General features: G+C 53.9%; 1 protein-coding gene and 1 long non-coding RNA gene across 3 annotated transcripts in view; one reads left to right on the top strand and one right to left on the bottom strand.

Annotated features, from left to right (window-relative positions):
- Positions 1-1,524: 1,524 nt before the first annotated feature.
- LOC102004166 lies at positions 1,525-7,406 on the bottom strand. 2 transcript variants are annotated; one of them, XR_001233691.1, is made up of 3 exons: positions 7,298-7,406; positions 6,684-6,849; positions 1,525-3,127 (listed from the first exon to the last, which is right to left on the bottom strand). It is a non-coding gene; the product is annotated as an uncharacterized LOC102004166 (long non-coding RNA). The 2 variants fall into 2 exon arrangements; XR_260708.2 differs by lacking the exon at positions 1,525-3,127 and adding an exon at positions 6,525-6,572.
- A 929-nt stretch (positions 7,407-8,335) lies between these two features.
- The window catches only part of Muc4 (mucin 4, cell surface associated), a 46,040-nt gene continuing 36,899 nt past the window's right edge, over positions 8,336-17,476 (top strand). Inside the window, exon 1 of the mRNA XM_013513367.1 lies at positions 8,336-8,496. Coding sequence (XP_013368821.1) covers positions 8,445-8,496 — 52 coding nt within the window. The 5' untranslated portion in view covers positions 8,336-8,444. The remainder of the gene's footprint in view (positions 8,497-17,476) is intronic.

Genomic DNA, 17,476 nt, shown 5'->3' with positions numbered 1-17,476 from the left:
CATGCCAATTTGCAATGTCTACTTGTTATTCACGTGGAGGTTTCAAGGAGATAGTTGGGTTTACATGTCTTAATTCAGATCTATCTATCTATCTATCTATCTATCTATCTATCTATCTATCTGGGAACTATAAATATACATCCAGGAGGTAAAGCCATAGCAACAGATGAAAAAATTCAGAGACCTGAAGGCTACAAACTAAGCTAGCAGTGGGAGAATATCCATAGCAAATGAGTCTATACAGTTCCAGTAAATTGTGGCTATTAGCAGCAGGAGGTACTAGAAAGTAAGTCTAAAACAGAAAGACTGACTGAAAATTTATACTTTAAAGTCAGACATTTAATTTCTACACATGCCCCCCTCAATCCAATGGATGCCTTTCTGTACCTTTGCAAAAGAATGGTGTTCACTCTCAGAAGGCACTTGTGAGGCTTGTAGTGCTACACTGAGAGGGAGCAATGAAGTAACATCTCGGTGCTCAACACTGAAATTTTGGCTCCCCTTACCCATCCACTCTGAGAATGCCCTCAGCAAGGTTTGCAGACTTAGTTACATCAGGTAACTCTCAGAAGACACTGAAAAGTATTATGAAGAACAACCCATAGTGACACTGAAGGGTTCCTCAAAAACAAACAACAAACCCCGCCCAGTTGGAGCACCCTAAACCGAAGCTATCAGCCAGCAAAGCCCAACTCAAGTACACAGAACTTCTAATCTGTTCTTTAGTGCCTTACTTTTAAGTACAGTATAAACTTGTTGCCAAAGGTTGCCAGAGAGAGCCACTAAAATGACAAACAAACGGAAAAGGGAACGTGAATAGAACAGAGGTAACGGAAGGAAAGAAAATGTCTGTTATAATTACTAAGCTTATGAAGAAAAGTAAATGTATTGAAGCGATGAAATAAAGAGATCATCAGAGAACTAAAAACAATTCTTGGAAAATGGAAATATGACAAATGAAAAATTTAATAGAAGGGTTGGAAATAATTTGAAAAAGTTGACCAAAAGACAAAGAAATGGAAAAATAGCAGAAAAATGACCATTAGAGAACTGTTCACAAAGTCTAACATAGGATTTTTAAAGAGAAAAATGGAAGTCATTCTTAAAGAATTATTTCAAAGGAAGTTCTCATAACTAAAAAACATGAATTTCCAGAGTGAAAATCCACCAAGAAGCCAGAAAAATCAATTAAAAACAAGAAGACCCTCACATTTATAGCACAAAACTAGAATTTCAAAACATTGAAACAGAAGAAGGTCCAAGAGGAAAACAGAGACAGGGCCATATGCAAACAGTCAAGAATTAGCACGCATTAGACATCTCAACAGCTACAAAACATTGAGCAACGCCTTGCAAATGCAGAAATAATTACTGTGAATATAGACCTAAATGCTACCATTTTCTAAATCCTAGAATAAAGATAAAAGACTTTTTAAAAAATAAATTTTTTATTTTTTAAATTTTTTTTTCCAGTACCGGGAATCAAACTCAAGACCTTGTGCTTGCCAGGCAGGCGCTGTGCTGCTGAGCTACATCCCCAGCCCCTATAATAAATTTTTTGAAAGCATAAATGTGCACCCTTTCATTTGATCACCCTGTGCATTTGTCTGGTGACAGGTCATACTTAAGATCCCCAAAAGGGCCACAGAAGTCAGTGTTGTTCTTCAAATGTGCGGATCGCTTACGGAGGCTGGTGGGAGGAGAGGCTCTGACCAAAGCACACGTGTTGGGTTTCGTGTTCTGAATACGCTGGGCAAAGCGCAGCCATCTCTACTCTGATGGCGAGGGCGTCAGCGTGGGCGGCTTCCCGACAGCCAGGGCCTTCCGCAGGCCGGATCCTCACAGGTCGAAAGGCAGCATCCGGCTGCAATCGGGCCCCTGGGCATGGGCCACGCTGGCCGAGGACAGGTAGCCTAACCTCAGGGACACAGGGCTCGGGGTTCAGCTGCCCGCTCATTCAGGGACTCCCTAGGCCATAGCAGCCCATGAAACCTGCCACCTTCCGGGCGGCTCTTTCTGACCTGGGACCTCTCAGCCAAAGCCAGCGCTGGCCCAGCCTTGCGTGTGGGGCAGCTCCGCCTGCAGGCTGGTGGACGATGATCCTTCCGCCGCCGCAGCCCGGAGTGGGGCGGGGGCTGGGGGAGAACTTTCCAAGGAGGCTGCGGCTGCAAGCAAGCCAGGCGGCCTGCAAGCCCCGCTTCCCAGCAGCGGGAGAGCCTGGCACCGTGTCGCTGCAGACCAGCGTCTGAGTCCAGTCCCTCCCGGCCCGCCCGCAGAGCTGCTGGGGTCAGCCTGGAGGGTGGGGAGCTGGCTGTCACAGCCAGGCGGGGATCGTTTATTTGTAAATATGCCGACGCCACTCCCCTGTCACAAGGCCCCCTTGGAGAGCAGGGCTGAAATGGCCAGGGGCAGATGTGACCCTGCTGTTCGGTTTCTGTCACTTCCTCTCAGCGCTCTCGGGTGGTGGACAGGGTCGCCTCGGTGGGGACCCCACCTCAGGGAGGTGCGGCATCTGCCGTCCACCCACTCCAGGCCCGTGCGAAGACTGAGGATGAGTCCCGCTGGCTCCCTGCGTCACCCAGCGTGACCGGTGACTCCTTGCTGGCGCGGGCAGGCGTTCAGGGGATTTCCAGGGGCAGTGCTGTGTGACGTGGTCCCCTGCTGTCCTTCCACAGTGGGTTCATCTGTTGTAATGATTTGTGCTTGTCCCTTCCCCAAACTTTCTTCAAGGAGGCTAGACTGTGCTGAAGAAATGTTCTCCAAAATCCATGTCACCCGGAGCCTCAGAATGCGAGCTCTTGGAAAGTGAGTGTTTGCAGGTGTTATTCGTTCTGCGAAACCGGTGTCACACCGGGTCAGGGAGGACCTCCCCCAGGGCCTGGTGACCTCATGTGAAGAAAACAGACGCACACAGGGAGGGGCGCCCGTGTGACAAGGGAGGCAGAGATCAGGGTGATCAGCTATCAGCCCAGGGCCGCCACCAACTGAGGTCAGCGCCAGTGGCACAAGAAGGGCCCCAGAGCCGGGGTGGCCCGCGGAGCTCAGTTCCTGCTCCTGAGCTGAGGGAGAGGGCATCGCCGCTGCTGCTGCTCGGTGCTCCCGGCTCATGGGACGTGGTTACGCCACCCTGGGAAAGGACGCAAAGCTTTCTCAGTGGCCCTCACCAGGCTCAGCACCTCCGACTTTGGCCTCAGACCCTCCATGCCCAGAGCTGCTAGGCTGTGACTCCGTGAGGTCATCTCGTGGTCCATCGGGACACCCAGGAGCAGGGCTTGCTGGGGCTCCCCTAGGCCCTCCCCCTGGAGCTGCAGCTGGTCCCTCTGCCAAGGGCAGCAGGAGGAAGCAGTGAGCTGCAGTCCTCAGCTGGGTTCTGCTTCAGGCCACTTCTGCTTACTTCTTTGCTAACCCTCTGGCTGATTTCCCACTCCATCCCCTTTCTCTTTCCAATTCCCTCTAGAGCCCAGCACTCAGGAGGCTGAGGCAGGAGGGTCACCTTGAGTTCAAGGTGAGCCTGGGCTACATAGCTCAAGACTCTGTCTCAAAAACACCAAACAGCCCCAAAACAAACTCAAATTCTTTCTGGATTGTGGCTCTAGCATATTCACCTGGCCTAAGAATCAGGATGCGGATATTCAAAGGAGAGGCCTGGAATTAGTCATGGACTGAGGCTGGGAGGTCCCTGGGAAGGAAGAAGTTCTGGGGGACTCTACCTATTTTCAAAATACCAACAGAGTCCTTAATTTACCTATTATTTTTATGTCACCTAAGTCATCGTGTCATTGTGCTCTTGATCTTGCCTCTGCCATTAGACTGTCGACATGAACAGATTTAATGGGCCCCAAATGTCAAGAAAAAGCTTTATATCCTGGACTAAGCTAATTCGTGTTCATTAACTTCCTGCTGGAGAGACGGAAACATCTCAGGCCTGATTCTTGCTCAAGGAAATGAACCACTTTGGGTACAAAGACTGTCATCTCTGCCTCTCTTATAATAAGGACAACTGTAAAGAACTCAAGTGTCCACCTTAGTTAAACAAGTTAGGATAGCCCTCAATGCAAATAGTGATACTTAATGAAATATTATACAGCCTTCAAAAATGTGTAAATGAAATGTTTGTAATAATTGAAGAGATCTACTTTTAAAGTTCGGTGATAAAGTAGGAATATAAATTATATCAATAATATGATAGATTCAAACTATGTTTATGAGCCAGGGGCAGTAGAACATACCTGTAGTCCCAGCTAGTCACAAGTTTGAGACCTACCAGCCTGGATAACGTAGTAAGACCCCTATCTAAAAAAAAATGAAACAAAGAAACCTATCTGAATGCCCTACTTGCGGGAGAAAGGCAATAATCTATCAAAGTATTAAGAGAAGTAATTCTGGATGAAATTGGGTCCCAGGGGGACGTGAAGACACCTGGGTAGAACCCCAGGTGGCACAGGCACCAAGCAGAAAGAGCTCTGAAGAGCGGGGTTCCGGGGCAAGAGCCCCGCTGACCACTGTGTGGACTGGGTGCTCGCTTGCCTCTCCGGGCCCCACCTCATCCCTGGCAGAAGGGATTGGACTCTGGGGTTGCCAGGGGCCCTTCCGGTTCTGCAGTGCAGTTGAGATCCTTTCGTTATTTCAGGTTTTAGGAGGCAAGGCCACAACCTGCGACATAAGTAGCAAATCTGGGTCCCCCACTTGGCGCTGGACTCACTTCCGGGCTTTCATTTACGTCTTCTCGAAGGTGAATGAATAGAATGAGCTGAGATTCCTGGCTCCAGACCAGCACTGGCCCCTGGGCCTCCTGTGCACCCAGGGTGGCCGGCTGCACCGACCCGTCTTCCCCTGGAGGTGTGGGCTGAGTAGGCACTAGGCCCTCTGCGCCCCGAGGTAAACTGAGCAGGGAAATGAGCGCATTGCAGTGGACAAGCTGGTCACACCTAGGAGGAGTCGGTGTGGAGCCAGTGGCAGGCTCTGCCTTCCTGGAGGCCTGGGGACTTCCCCTTTGTTGCCTGGGCCCCTTGCTTTGCAATGGAAATGACACACACTCTGCCCCCGTCCAGGGATCTGGCCACGGGGCCGCCGATGGCAATGTCAACCCCTCTGGTCTGTATCTTTTTTTCTTCTTTTTTGAGACATGGCCTTGCTATGTAGCCCAGGTTGACCTTGGACTTATGGCGATCCTCCTGCCTCTGCTTCTACAGTGCAGGGATTATGGGCAGGTGCCACCACGCCCAGATACCTCTGTTTTCTCACATGGGACCTGGGCTTGGCACTCTAGTTACAAAGTTTAAAAAAAAAAAAAAAGAAAAGAAAAACAACATGTCTTACTATGGGTATATTTTTAATCTCTCTCTCTCTCTCTTTTTAAAAAAAAAAATGACACCTTTCTACCAAACCATTCCACCTTTCCAGTAAAGCTGAAAGTTAGGCTAACTTTGACAGCTGCCACAGGTGAAGTTTGCGGTCAGCTAAGCTCCTAGATCTTTTTATTTCTTTTTAATAATTGTGTGTATTGGTACACTTTAGATATGCATAATGATCCCATTCATTATAGGGAACTTGTACCTGCACATGATGTAACTTGATTCTTTTTTTCCCCATTAGTTATGAGTCTTTTTATTCAAGGCTTCATAAATCTGATTTAGTAAATGTTTGACTTCCTGCCCCATCTCAGGCGGCTGAGGTCTGATCAGCAGCATAAGGATGTATGAAGGGGTCAATTATAAGGAGGTAAGCAATGCTGGGGGCCCCAAGAAGCCAGAGTTCCCACTTTGAGGGCTCAGAAGAGAACTGTCCCTTGAACAGCCTGACTTTGCGAGCTCCCAGTCCCAGCCAGGTCTGTGGGAACAACTCAGGGTATCGCCCCTGCTCTGGCTGACTTACGCCGGGGTCCAGCCTGAGCTCTTTTTGTCCCAGGGAATATGCACTTAAACCTGACTTTTGGTTCCTGTTGGGACAGCCCAGCAGTCTACAGGCCTAGAAGGTCCTCACAGGACAGAGCTCAGAGAAGCCACCCCCACCCTGTCCCCATGGGGTGAAGGAAAAACAAACAGATGTCCCAGGACCCACCCAGACGGAGCGAGGGGCACCCAGCACAGAGTCCTAGAAGCATCCTACTTGTGGGGGCTGGGTAAACTGAGAAGGAGCTGGGCTCAGAGAAAAAGCAGAAGGAACCTGGGGAGGCGGGGAAAAGATGAATAAGGATAGCACACTCCTCTCCAAATTCCTGGCTCCCCTTCAAAATGTTAGAACCCACTGGGGTATGGTGCATGCCTGTAATTCCAGCATTCTGGGAGGCTGAGGAAGAAGGATTGCAAGTTCCAGCCCAACCTGGGCAATTTACACCCTGTCTCAAAATAAAAAATACAAAGGGCTGGGGGTGTAGCTCAGTGCAAAGGCCCTGGGTTCCATCCCTAGTACAGGAAAGGGGTCACAGGAAAGATCAGTGCAGGTAGGATTCCCAGGATTCCAATCCTGGGAATTCATGCGCCAGTGACTCCTCCTCCCAGGGCCAGCCCATTTGTCTGCGTCTCCTGGGATGGTGTCAGGATGGAGCGATGCCCTTCCAGGTGCTTTAACATCTCTAAAGCATGTGCATATCTGTAAGTCATTTCAGCCTTACCACCCCTTGGGTCAGTGTTGTCATTCCCATTGTATAGATGGAAACACAGCTCAAAGGGGCTGCCACTTACCTTGGGGGCAGAGTGAGGGCTCAGCTTGGCTGTCCTGATGCCCACATGGACCCAGCTCCTACAGTGGCCCCCCGGAGAACACACTGTGCTGCCAGCTCCTTTGCACTGGGAAGCAGGAGGCAGCCGCATTGGGTCGACCAGATGTTCAGCTCTGACGTCTGGCAGTCTGTAGGTGGGAAGCCAGTCTGGTTAGTGTCACCAAAGTGGCCAGATGACGAGTTAACAGGGAGGGTGCTGAGCAAGAACCAACCCAGAGAAATGGTGCTGAGGGCCCAGTCGGGCCTTGGGGACCATGCAAATTCTCCTGGGTGACATCCTCCTACTCTCTGTGTCCCAGTCCCTCTTCACCCTCTGTCTGGCTCCCAGGAAAGGATAGAATCACCATGTCCCTACAGGGGTGAGGGACACTGTGCTGCTGCCCGAGTGGTGACACAGCATGACAGCAGCAGGGTCCAGCCTTCAGCTTGGGTCATAGCCAAGCTTTTGGCTTCAGAAGGCAAATGGTCAACAAGGTTGCAGGGCACCTGGGTCCTTTGAGTTAGCACCGCGTCAGCCTGTCCTCCCCTTGGCCAAGGCTGGCTCCGCCTGGGAGTGCAGAAACGTTGGGTCCTTACCCTGGGGCCTGCGGAGTCTGGGCACCAACCGCCCTGCAGACGCCACGCTTGAGCGATCATATCTTGGGGTGTCAGGAGCGGAGAGTCTGGGGCGAGGGAGCCATTGTCATTTTCCTTCCCATGGCTACACCAACCGCTCCCCTCCCTGCTTCAGAGCTCTTCCTGCCACACCTCGTGTGGGGCCCCTGTTCCTCCCTGCTTGGGCTTTTGAGTCCCAAGAGGTCAAAATGGGGGTGACCTAAGCCCCAGGCCTCCAGGAGTATCTCGTACTTCCTCTTGGGTCACCGTTCCTCTTTGTACCAGATTCTACTTGAGCCAGACCCATCCAGCTGCTCTCCCTGCTGGCCTCCGGCTCCACCATGAGAGAGCGTCACTTCGTGAGCAGTCGAGGCCCACAGCCCCGTCCCAACATACAACCGCACAACCTGCAGGTGTTCCCACCCCTCACCCCAACGGTTCCTCCCATGGGTAATTTTTTCATTTTGAGTTTTTGTTGTTTTTGAGACTGGGTCTCTCTATGTTGTTCAGGCTGGCTTTGAACTCACTGTGTAGTCCAGACTGGCCTTAAACTTGTGACAATCATCCTGCCTCAGCCTCCTGAGTGCTGGGATTGTAGGCATGTGTGCCACCATGCCTGGGTCCCCCCAGCTTTTTCGTTAGGGCGTTTCACTCGCTCCCCTGTCCACACAGCCCACGCCCACCTCTCAGCCCTCATCTTCCCCTTTCCCTGCCTTCTGTCTGAAGGGCCTCAGCCTCTCCTGCTATAGCTGTGGTTATCTGGGGTCCAAGGCCAGGGCTCAGGGCCATCGGCGTGTGTGTGTGCGTGTGCGTGTGCATGTGTGTGTGTGTGTGTGTGTGTGTGTGTGTGGTTTCTCTCCCCTCTTGCCCTTGGCCCTACCGGCGAGGACCGGAGCAATGGGTGTATCTGGACCTCTTCCTGGTGGGGAGGGGGTGGGGAGGGAGAGAAGAAAGCCAGGGCTGGTGATTGGCAGGGGCACCGCCCTCTTTTGTCCTCCTCCTGGGTACTCACCGGCCCTGCAGGAAACACACCTGAGAGAGAGGCGGCAGGCGGCAGGGACAGCCTCTCTCCACGCCTCACACTGCCGCTTCTGTGCCGCGCAGCCGCAGCCGAGGACTGTGTGGCGCCATGAGGGGGGCGCCCTGGGTGCTCCTGAGCTGCCTGTGCTGTTGCCTCCTGGGTAAGCCCTGCAGCCGGGTGGCACTAAGGGACAGGGGAGGCTGGCTTCAGGGAGAGAGTGGTCTGGACAGAGATGGGGCAAGATGCGGGGGGAATGCTAGGGAGGCAGGGGTGGTCTGGTTTGGGAAACCCCCGGAGAGCCAGGGCTGTTTGTTTGTTTGCTTGTTTTGAGACGGGGTCTCGCCATGCAGTCCAGGCTGGCATTGAATTCACAGTGAATTCAAAGCCTGGCTTTGAATTCGTCATGATCCCCCTGCCTCAGCCTCCTGAGTGCTGGGGTTACAGCTACCATCCCTGACTGGGAACCGGGGCATGTTGGGTTTTGTATAGAGAAAAAGGCAGAACTCCTAGCGAAGGGGAGTGCTACAGAATTAAGACAACTGTGGCAGAAAAATTGGAAAGCGGGTGACAGGAATGGAAAGAAAGTCAGAGAAAGACATCAGGCCAGAGGGCAAGAAAGAGACAAATCAGAGCAGTGTGGGCACAGAAGGGAGAGAAAGTGCAGGAGAAGCGAGCGAGAGGAAAGGGGCGGGGCGGACAGAAGCAGGACGGAACAAGAGCTGTGGAGATGCCTGTGGCCTCACTTGGACTTGAAAGTCCCCCTGGGCGGCTGCTGATGCCCCAGGGCACTGGGCCAGGTCTGCTGCGCAGTCCACGCCCCTGCTGCCGTGGAGGTGAGGGAGGCTAGCACAGGCCCGCTGGGGCTCCCCTCCCTGTCCGTCCTGTATTGCTGGGTGCCTGGGTCTTGGGCCCAGCTGAGGGTGAGGCGTGGGGAACTTTCACCCAAGGGTCCCTCTCTGCTTGGGGAGAGGGTCAGGAGCAATGCAGTGATGGCAAGGAACACCATGCTGGTGCCAGGACGGTTCTGCCTTCCTTAAAATTTTAAAGGGGCCTAGGGTGGTGGTGCACACCTGTAATCCCAGCACTCAGGAAGCTGAGGCAGGAGGATTGCTGTGAGTTCAAGGACGACCTGCACTACATAGTGAGATCCTGTCTCAAGAAACGAAAACTAACCTCCCCCAAATAATAAATAGTCAGCTAACTCTGAGGGTGCTGGGGACCAGCGCTACATTGCTGCAAAGCATGAGTGTTGTAGAACTCAGGAGGAGCCGGGAAGGTTTGCAGAGAGGGACAGAGGGTCGCTCGAGGCAAGTGCTGCCGTGGGAGTGGGAAGTGGGACAATGCAAGTACAGCAGCGTCCCCACAGTGACACTGCGCTGTTACGGGGACCAAAGCGAGCAGAGCCAAGACAGCAGGCAGCATCAGCACAGCAGAGGGTACCTGCACGTGCGATGGAGCCATGTGAGGGCCTGGCTGGGGACAAGCTGTCCCTTGGAGCAGGCCCGTCGCCCGAGCAGAGTCTCCCGCTCCTCCGGCTCCCCGAGGAGCACTGACGCCCCGCCATATCTGAGTCTAGGCTGTTTTCACACTTGCTGCTGGGACGCTGTCTGTGCTGCTTGGAAGCCGCTGTCAGAGCCTTCTGTGCTTGCGGTGGGTTCGCACGCACCAGCTTGCTTTGTTCCGAATGTGGCTTGATTTGTGCTCAGGTGGATGGCTCTGCTTCTCCGCCCGGCCCCGCAGTCTCCTCCACACCCAGTATCCGGGTCCAGCTCTGAGGCCGAGGTGCGCTGGGCATGGTTGGACGGCAAGTGGTTTGTGTCTCCACTGCCGGGAGAGGCCGACAAGCAGCTGGCCTTTGTCTGCTCAGACGGGTGGCTTTGCCACCGTTTCTGCCCTCCGGTTTCATGGCATATCAAATGCTTCACAGAGGCACAAAAGCACATCCAAGGTGTCATTGAAAAATTCAGTGTCGAGATTTTTAAAGATGTATTACAGTAAAAGACGCATTGCTGTAAATTCCCCCTCAAAAGCCTCCCCTCACTTTGAACACACTCGTCCCATCATTCTTGCCACTTTCTGAAGCAGCTCTGGAGGTTCTCTTTCCTGAGGCTCTTTAGTTGTGCTGTCCCGGCTGCCTCACTGTCCTGAATGGATTAAAAACATATTTTCATGGTCATTGTGACTTTGAGGAAGAGCCAGAAGTCACACGGTGCCAGATCCAGTAAGGTGGATGAGGACTTCTTTTTTTTCACAAGCCTAGCCTGCCTCTCCACTAGATGGCACGCAGCGGCAGCAGTCACCATTTTTGATCACATTTCAGAGAGACATTTGCGCTGGGCTCCCTGAGCCACTTCCCACCAGGCTGACTGAGGCCTTGAGAACAGTTCCCTGGCTTCTGCCTTTGACCTCCAGTGTGCGCCTTCCCCCCGTCAGCCTGCGTTCATTCCACACACGTGCTGAGCTATTTGGCCACTTTCAGCCAATGCTGACCTTCCAGACAATGACAGGGAGCCAGTGGCATGAGGGTCAATAGAATTCACCAACAGGCAAAGAATGTGGGAAAGACGTGTGTGTGTGTGTGTGTGTGTGTGTGTGTGTGTTGTTTTGCTTTGATTGTTTGGTTTTTCAAGACCAGGTTTCACTATGTGGACTCATGGTGATCTCCTTGCCTCTGCCTCCCAAGTGCTGGGGTTACAGGTGTGCTCCAGCGTGCCCAGCTTGGGCTGTTGCCATCTGAGCAGGGTCAGGCTTAGCTCACCACCTGCCGGAACAGGGCAGGCTGCGTGCGCTGGGAGAGGCACGTGCCAACACAGCCTCGCAGCCTGACCTACTCTAGACCGGCTTGGGTTTGGGCTCCAGCTCGGGCTCAGACCTCTGCCCTGTGTCTTCTTCTTTTGCCAGGCTTTCCCTGGGCAGTGACACTTTCACGGTTGTCCTCCTGTTATTTTTCCCTGAACTCGATCACCACGGGCTTGAGCTTGGAGTTTAATCTCTTGTGGCTTCCGTGGCATTGGGGGGGGGTGCCCAGTGGTCATAGATCTTTCTTCTTTAAATCATATTGCTACAAACAATAATAGTTCCTCTAGTTTCAGGGGCTGGGGGCCAGGGGGAAAACCAGAGAAGCTCCCCATAGAGAAAACAAGGAAATTGGTTCAAGTGGCTGCTTTTTGGGCATGGAGGGAGCCTCGTATGGCAGTCTCTGTGCCCAAGGCCACAACGATAGACCCAGCTTAGCGAGCAGAAGCACGGGTCAGGGACTTTAAGTCAGGGTGTACTTTTGGAAGGATGGGCCAGGCTTGATTAGAACAATCCCTTTCCTTTTAGTTCAATTAGATTGGTCAGAATTCTCCTGAGGAGGCACCTAGCGCTCTTTTAAAAAGATATTTCTAGGTGACTCGTGAGAGTTCTCTGGTATTACTGTCGCAGAAAAACCAGTATCAAAGCAAATGGAAGACTTTGCACCGAGGAGTTAGATGGCAACTGTTATTACCCAACAGGCTGGGGAACGCAGAGGTTCAAATCACCAGCCCGGAGTCCGGTTCGAGTTCAGTTTAAGTATGGTTGCGAGTGGGAAGTACAAAGCTGATCTCAGGTTATTACATGATTGATTACGTGGAATACAAGAACTATGTCATATTGTCAGGCAGGGTTGTACAGGAACATTCTGGGAGGGAGGGGGCCTGAGAAGAGTAAGTAGAGTAGAAGGTGTCCTTGACTGGGCAAGGCTTCCCCCAAATGACAGCCTTGAAGCCCTTGAAGCACTGGAATCACTACTTATTTTTAAAACACAAGCCGGACACAGTCAGTTTGGCCCCACACATTGTTAAGGGGGAGCCTCTGGGCCTAGACAGTCAAGGCTGGCTAGGTGACAGGGAGCATGAGCAGAGCCACAGCCTGTGAACTGACTTCTAACTTCTGTCATAACACGCCTGCAGGTCTGCTGTTCTATAAGTGTGCCCTAACGTTGCCTTTGTCATTGGGACTTTCTAGGGTTACAGGGGGAACTGGCGTGCAGGGGGAGAGACTGCAGGGGGGTTGGCGGGTGGAGCAGACCCTGGGGACCTGAGGGTGGCCAAGGAAGGGTCCTCAAGGACACACATGTCAACCTGGAGTTGCGAAGAGCCCACCTAACAGGCGTCCCTCAGGGTGGCGCACTTCCCTTTTCAGGGGGCACAGGAGGTGCTTGCCTCTTTTGGGGGGCCCCCAGAGGGGACCTCCAACCGAGCTTCAACCTGGAGCCAGCCATGGCGCTGGGGCTCCCCTGTCCTAGTGCCTGAGGGTCAGCCTGACCGGTGACGGTGCGGGCCTCACGGTCCTGGAGACACAGAAACCTGGTCAAGAGAGAAGGAGGCTGGAAGGCAGCAGGGGTGAGAGAGGAGGACCGCGGCCCGGCGTGGGGGTCCTCACGGTGGGCACAGATTCGCACCCGCACCCCACAGCGCTGAGCATGGACAGCGAGGAGAGTGAGGGGGTCCGGAGGGAGGAGGAAGCGGCCCCTGACCTTAGGGACGACGTGAGCATCCTCCTTCCTGCGCTGCCTTAGGTCTCACGGGACAGTGACCGGGCCAGGGTCCGCCAGGGACAAGTGGGCAGGAAGGCTTCCTGCAGGGTCCACGGAGGTCAGTGTCACAGCCCGGAGGCCTTCAAGTCTCACTATAGAGCTGTCCCCACAGACACTGTCAACTGCCCGTGTGATCTGTCCACCCCGCACAGCGCGTAGGCCCCGCCACAGCCTCTCAGACTGCGAGAACAGCGCCCATGTGTTCGAACCCATTTGGACGAGGACGTCTGCTCGGGGAGGAAAGGGGAGGTTTTGCATTTTTGTCTGGTGCTGTGCTGAGTGCTGCCCGGCGCACGGCTTTGGGACTGTCCGGGTTTAAGGACCCACAGGCGCTGTAGTTTGGGCTCCAAAAGCCTAGCTGCCCACGGGCTTGGGGAATTCGGAGGCGGAAGGAGATCGGATGTGAGCTAATAATGTATCGGCTGAACTTCTGCTCATGCCAGTCACTGTAGGCTGGGACATGAGTAAGGCGCGTCCCTGCTCGTCTAGGTGACCTGTTGAAGGTCACGTGACCCAGGAGAGGGCAGCTGGGTCAGGGACCTACGTCGCCTCCCGCGCCCAGGCTTCCACAGCAGTGATCAAACTTCCACCACCACCTGCAGCCCCGCCTTCCACAGAGGGCGGGACAGAGGCACTCGCAGCCCCCGCGGGACCCACTCACCCGAAGCAGACTGTACGGGAGGCCCAACGAGGCTGCTCAGAGTAGGAGGAAAGGGCGCCTCTACAGCGGGTGACCCTCCCTAGGGTGACTGGTGTCCACCCCACAGTGGAGAACAAAGCCGTTTCCACTTTCGTGTTGTTTCTATTCTATGGGGCAACTTTTCACTGGAAATCAGCATGAAGCAAAGTTAGAAAAGCCGAAGAAACGAACAGTGATCGAGGAGGCAGGGACTTCAGACAGGGCTTTCCAAAGCCGCTCAGCTCAGCTGACATCGCCTGAACCCATACATGGCTGGCTGTGTCAAACCCACCCAGCTCCTCAGGGAGCTCGCACCTCAATTTCCCCAGGCGGCTTAGGTGCACAGTTAACCCATAGTTGTCCAGTTCCGCCCCAGGAGGTAGTCTGCTCCCTCATACTCACTCGGAAACAAACAGCTCTCTGAGGAAACCTGTTGGTGTCCACCATTTTCCCACCCCGCCCTCTGTGTAGCCGGGGAGACTGAGCAGGCGTGTTGCAGGCTCCTGGAGCTACGCTCACCACATGCAGACCTTGGCTAATCGCAGAGAAGTTCCCAACCAGCAAGGCAGCAGTGCTCTGTGGAATTGGTGCAGGGTGAAGAACATGAGAGCTGGGTACAGGGACGCACGCCTGTGATCCCAGTGCTGTGGGAGGCTGAGGCAGGAGGATAGCAAGCTAGAGCCTAACCTGGACAATTTAGTGAGACCCGGTCTCAAAAAAAAAAAATTCAAAAAGATTGAAGCTGTCACTCACTGTGAAGGCCCTAGGCTCAATCCCCAGTACCACCACCAAAAAAACAAAGAATGCAGGAAGCTTGGTATTCGTTTCTGTGAGGAAGGGCTGTACCCATGGGCTGCGGAGTCACTGGGAAGCAGGTGCTGGGTGCGGTGGCGCAGGGCAAGAGCCTGGGTAGCAGGGAAAGAGCTCAGCCCCTTGGGGGACTCACAGAGGCAGGCGGTGCTGAGTTGGCAGGGCCTTGTGAGCCGTGCGCGGCTATGGGTGCTAAGCAACTAACGGACGGACGGCGAGGGCGTTCAGGGACGGGAGGGAGGAGTCTGATTTTGGAGTTGTGGATGGTGGCTGTGGATACTGCAAGGCAGCTGGATGGGAAGGAGGCAGAGGTAGGTGGGAGGCCACCGGCATCAGGCAGAAGGCATGGTGGTGCGGCCTGGTGGCCACGGCTGAGATCTGCAAAGTGCACAAGCGATAGCAAGTGGATTCTGCTCCAAGAAGAACACAGGACCCAGGATTGCTGCCTTTGCCAGTACCACAGAACCTTGCAGAGACAAAGAAACTGTGCAAAGCAGAACACCATCTACTAAGCTACTGAATGAAGTGCTAGACTAAGTACTTTACGAATATTACTTCATTAGTGTTGCTATTAGCTATCATCGTTGAAGCTGTAGGCAAAGGCCCTAAGGCTCAGAGAGGTCAAGTAACTTCCCCGAGGCACACAGCAAATGCTGCTCAGACTGACTCCAGGCCCCTGCCTGGAACCATCTTGTGCCTCACCAGCTTCTGCCATTAACTGCAGGCATCAGACTCAGAAAGTGGTTTGTGAGAGGCATCCAAGGCAGCAAATTGCAAATAATCTCCCATCTCACCTTCCCACTTCTTAAGTTAAAGAACAGCCAGCCTGTGTTCAAAGAAACCAGGGAATCACCCCAGCTTTCCGCTCTTGTGTGATAGAGTCTCACTATGTAGTTCAAGCTGGCCTTGAACTCACTGTGTAGTCCAGTGAACTCCCAGGGGTCCTCCTGCCTCAGCCTCTCCAGTGCTGGGATTACAGGCGTGCGCCACCACACCCAGCATGCCCAGCTTTCTAAAGGTGTTTAGAACCAACATTTTTCCTCCTTGTAAATTCTAGGAGCCACAGAGGGAAAACACCCAGGGGCAGACCCAACACTGGTCATGGTCAGCTTGGAGGCCTTCGAACACAGCCTCGGGCTCCTGACGTCCGGTGGCCACCTCTTGTTCATTTCCTCCCCAAGGTGTCCTCACAGCTAGGGCCTGAGCTGCCAGCTGAGAAAAGAGCAGAGGAAGCGACACATGTGGGAAGCAGTTGATGGATTTCTCACCTCTAATTTCAGGAAAAACACAAGACAAACAGATCAGGTGCTAAGAATAAATACTGACCCCCACCCCAGCACCCAGGCGCAGGCTTAGCTTTGTTCTCTCGGGAGGGAGTGACTCCCGTCCGCTGGAAGGAATGTCACTCCTCCTCCTCCTGAGTCAACAGCGCGCCAGCTGCCACCTTCTTATCTTGGGTCACCCAGGGGCTACCTGAAGGGACACTTGAGCTTCGGTCTCACTGTCCTGGAGCCCAGAGGGGCCTGAGCCGCCTCAGCAGAGAAGTCACTGCTGCAGGTGGGGGGACTCTGTCCTGAGGCAGGAGCACAGAGTCTCTCATAAACTCCCGCTGGCTGTGCCACACACCTGTCATCAGACAGTGATCTTGTCTCCCCGCAAGGTCAACGGCCACAACTCACTCTGACGCCACCCCAGGAAGGAGACTCCAGGGAAACTGACTGAAATAGCTGAGTGGCACACGACTGGCCCCTGAAAATGTCGACTACCACCAGGAGCAGACCCCTTTACAGGCTGGGAACCTGGGGCTGGGCAGTGCCACTGTTCTGCCCGCTTCAGCTGTCCACCCACCGCAGACCAGAGCCGAGCACCAGGTCACACCTTCCCGCGTGGTCCCCTACCGCGGGGACGCAGGCCTGCAGCTGGCGGACGCGTGACGCTGGGCAGGTTGGGCCCCACACCTTGCCTTCCTCACCTGAGACCCAGGCCTCTGTGAGCCAGAGAAGCTGTGAAGCTCCACACACACACAAGGCGTGGACACCGCCGTTATTCACAGAGGCAGAGAGGGCCCTCTGAGGGCTCTGTGAGGGCAGGCTCAGCACAAGGCCAACTGATCGCAGCAGCAAGGTGACACTCAGGAACTTGACATGAAGAGCGGGTCTCCTGCAGAGTCTGCCACCGTGCCCTCGGGGGGCGCTCAGCCACCGGAGGCCCCCTCTAAAGACGGCCGCTTTGGGGCTCTTGTGTCCGGCGTCATTACTGCAGTTGTGAGAGGGACAGGAGGGAGTCTAGTCACAGTCTCCACAGCTCTGGTGAGGACAGCTGGATGAGTGTCCCCAGGACCCAAGCAGCTGCCTGCCCTGCAGAGGTGTCCGGAGGCCATCCTTGCTAAGGGCACAGGGGAGAAGGCCCTGCCTGACTCCTGTCACGAAAGTCAGCCCAACAGCACTGTGAGGGACGCTTAGCGGGGTGTACGGTCAGCATTTCGTCACTGTGGCGCCACCTCCGAGGCAGGCCGAGAAGAGGTTTATTTAGCTCACAGTGTGGGACACGTGGCCAGGACCTCAGGGAAGAACAGCAGCAGTGCACAGGGGAACCAGCAATCATACGGCCAGAACAGGAAGCTTGAGAGAGGCGGGGTCCCCCATCCACTCGGAGGGCACCGCTAACTACCTGAGGACCCCACTGCGGCCTCCTCTGAAAGGTCCAGAGCACGCTGAGGGCCATGCCACCAGCAGATGAGCCTCTAGGGACAAACTCAGCCCATCAAAACTGTAGCAAGGGTAGAGCAGTGGGACTCGGGAGGAGAGGTCAAAGGGCTGATTGTATGTGGTGGTGGTGGGGCCGGTGCTCTTGGCTAATCCCAGCACTCTGGAAGGCTGAGGCAGGAGGGTCAAAAGTTTGAGCCTAATCTGAGTAATTTAGTAACTTAGTGAGATCTTGTCAAAGGAAAAGAGACAGAGAGAGACAGTAAGAGACAGAGACAAATGTAGCTCAGTACAGTGTCCCTGGGTTCAATCTCCTGAACCACCGGAAAAAAAAAAAAAAAAAAAAAAAAAAAAAACACACAAAACAACAACAAAAATGGCAACT

This window comes from Chinchilla lanigera, unplaced genomic scaffold, assembly GCF_000276665.1.
Source record: "Chinchilla lanigera isolate Chin_1 unplaced genomic scaffold, ChiLan1.0 scaffold00019, whole genome shotgun sequence".
Lineage (NCBI taxonomy): Eukaryota > Metazoa > Chordata > Mammalia > Rodentia > Chinchillidae > Chinchilla > Chinchilla lanigera.
This window is presented reverse-complemented; position numbering and strand designations above follow the sequence as displayed.